Source organism: Ananas comosus, linkage group 8, assembly GCF_001540865.1.
Source record: "Ananas comosus cultivar F153 linkage group 8, ASM154086v1, whole genome shotgun sequence".
NCBI lineage: Eukaryota > Viridiplantae > Streptophyta > Magnoliopsida > Poales > Bromeliaceae > Ananas > Ananas comosus.
Genome location: NC_033628.1, coordinates 5,457,139 through 5,460,086, shown reverse-complemented (window position 1 = coordinate 5,460,086; position 2,948 = coordinate 5,457,139). Strand labels below are relative to the sequence as shown.

Genomic DNA, 2,948 nt, shown 5'->3' with positions numbered 1-2,948 from the left:
TCTTGCTTTCGCGTCCTCCGTTATGACAAAAGGCCAATAGACACATCAGGACTGCGGCCTTGAGTTGTCGCTTGATTCGTAATTCATAGCTTTGGGTTGAGGGGAACACCTTGTATATAGCGGAATAGCGAGGTCGGAACATAGTCGTCTTGAATGGCCTCTAGCTTTCTCGGAGCCCTTCTAATAATACCTGCAACTTTGGTTAGAATCGAAACAGGGCTTGCCAATAGCATGCAGTTGATCACAAATTGCTTTAAAATTACGAAAGGTAAGTAGGTAAAGATTATTTCCTTTCCTGAATGTGTTTGAGCTGTGCGAGTAGGTCGAATTCAACGGGGCGATCGAGCTCTTGCTTGAAACGTACGTTGAGTTCAATGTGTCCACACTTCAGCTGATGCCGCTTTGAAGACCGACGGCATGGCGAGAATCCTCTTCGGAGAGGCCCCACTAGAGTGCCCACGCATCGCAATGTGATTTCCAAGCAGCGACCGTGTCGTACCCAAAGATTTTGCTGTCTGGCGTGTATGGGTTTTGCGGGTGTGGTTTGTATGTGGTTGGATTGGGCTCGTGTTGGCTTCACTTTCTGAAGTCGAATCTATAGGTGGTCGATGAGCTGCAATAAGGGTCTATTTACTCCCTCCATGAGGAAAACCAAGTAAGTCCTGACTTCTCGATCAATACTGACTGACATATTGTGTCTTCCCAGAAGAGAATAGTTGTTATTGTCATTGAGCTTCCAAAATGTTGTAACGAATTTGCCACATTAATGGTGGATGGGGGGAAAGGAAGAAGGGCAATTTATTTTTCCAGTAGCTAAGGATTGCCATTTTTTTTTTAAGATCTTGGTGTGTTCTAGCGTGGCTCTGGATACAGTAAAGGAAATTGGTAAGTCATCACACACTTCTTAATGTTACCAATTGAAAAAGAAACAAACTTATACAACTAAAGGAGAACTTCTCACACTTATTGTGGAGGAGGTTACTCCTATATTGTGGAGGAGGTTACAACCATATACTCTCAAGAATACAAATTTATAAATTCGAAAACTATCAAGTTGTGATTGGTGCAGTTGGATCGTTTGGTGTGGTTCGGTTGTCCTCTTGATTCCGAATTGATTTTGATTTAGTAAGTTGGTTGAACTGGCTCAATGTGGTTTGATTTGATGCTTCAATAGCTCGTTCAGGATGTCCACCCGTTGCTCAGGCGTGAACTCATCTTCCTCGATGCTAAAAAGTGTGTGGATCTGCTTCAGACTCTTCCCCTTTACCATACTAGCGAACTTATTCGAGCACAGCTAGGTCTTGAAGGCCCCCCACCTGCCTTCGTATGCGAAAGACGAGAATCGAAACACTTTAAACAATTAATAACGCAATTAATTTCTTGGGTGTGCAATGTTTAATTTGTACCAAATTAGTTGTCAAATTAAGGAGTACAATACCGAACATCTAAACTAACTGCAATGAGGACAGGAGAGAAAGAATGATGACGAATTAGATACATCAAGAATTAATTTCTTAGCAAACCCTATAATTATTCAAAATGGCCTTTGTTACTTGATCCTACAATTCATCGATCGAACCCTAACCAAATGCAAGAAAAACCGTACTTGTCTAGGTTGATCGGAAAACTGAGGCTAAATATATTCTCAGATATTTACAGCAGCTGCAGTAGAAAAGCAAAGACACGGATAAGAGCAACAGAAGCAAGTTGAAACACTAATTAATAAGAGTAGAAATTAATTCTTAGTACTCGGTAACAACTGCAATAAAAGAAGAGAGCAAATTAAAGAGATAGATAAGAGTCGACAGCAGGAGCAATTGAGAAACTTACGATCCGAACTCACCATGAGGAGGTCGTAGAACGCGGAGAGGTCAACGTCGATGAACCGCGCGTCCCACTCCTCAATCTCCTTCCGCAGGCGCTCCCGCGCAGCCTCGTCGCCGCACGCCGAAGACGCGGCGTCATGGCGTGCGTGCATCTCGCAGTATTCTAGAACCTGCCTGAGCACCCGCCCCGTGACCTCGCGTACAGGGACGATGACCTCGCCGTCGCCGACGTCAGCGCGAAACTTCAGCATCACGGGACTGGCTCAGCGTCGCCTCGTCCGCCTCCGCCTCCACCCCATCCGCGGAACATCCGCGGGGGCGGCGGCGGCGGCTCGCCGTGGTCATCGCTGCCTCCTCCTCCGTAGAGCTCCATGGCCGCCGCCGCCGCGTGGTCGTCATCGTCCCCGCCTACTCCTCCTTCGATCTCCATCGCTCTGGGTTCCGATGAGGAAGACGGAACCATCGAGGAGGAGCCGAGAGAGGAAACAACGAAGACGCTCCTGGAAATATCGAGAAGCTTCTAGTTCTTGGTGCTCAGTCCCGTTCGCGCTCTCTCTTGGTTTGTACCGTATCCTGCGCTCTGGCGGGATTTTTCTTTTTTCTTTTTTTTTTGGTTTTTGGTGCGGCGTAGGGTGGGAGAGGATTTAAAAAAAAAAAAAAAAAATGCCAATTTGCATAAAAAATCCACTTATTTTGGACTTTTGCAATATCAGATCACATTTTTTGTTTTTGCAGATTCGGTCCGCTTTTTCAGCAAACTGACCAAAATACCCTTATTACATTTTCTCTTTCCTCATTCTCTCTCCTCTTTGTTCTCTCGTTCTTTTTTTTTCCGCCGAAAAAAAAAAGCGAAGGACAGGCGGAGCAATTTTTTCTTCTTTTTTTTTTCTCTTCTCCTTCCTTCGCTTGGAGCACTCTTTTTTTCCCTCCTTCTTCTTCTTTTTCTTTTCTTTCTTTTTCGTTTTCTCCTCTTTCTCTTCTTCTTCATCCTATCATCATATATTTTGTCTCTCCTTTTTCTTCTTTCTTTTTCTCGTTGCTTCCTCCGTGCTGGAGCAACACTTTATTTTTTTTCCCTATTCTGTCTTCTTCTTCTTTTCTTTTTCTTTCTTTCTTTTTCCT

General features: G+C 44.5%; 1 protein-coding gene across 2 annotated transcripts; it reads right to left on the bottom strand.

Moving 5' to 3' along the window:
* On the bottom strand, positions 1,000 to 2,394 carry LOC109714477 (E3 ubiquitin ligase complex SCF subunit sconC-like). Of its 2 annotated transcripts, none has more exons than XM_020239119.1 (2): positions 1,844 to 2,394; positions 1,000 to 1,320 (listed from the first exon to the last, which is right to left on the bottom strand). In XM_020239119.1, exons 1-2 carry the CDS (start codon positions 2,075 to 2,077, stop codon positions 1,264 to 1,266), a joined length of 291 nt encoding a protein of 96 aa, XP_020094708.1. In that variant the 5' UTR covers positions 2,078 to 2,394; the 3' UTR covers positions 1,000 to 1,263. The 2 variants fall into 2 exon arrangements, with proteins under 2 accessions (XP_020094708.1, XP_020094709.1); XM_020239120.1 differs by having other exon boundaries at positions 1,000 to 1,316.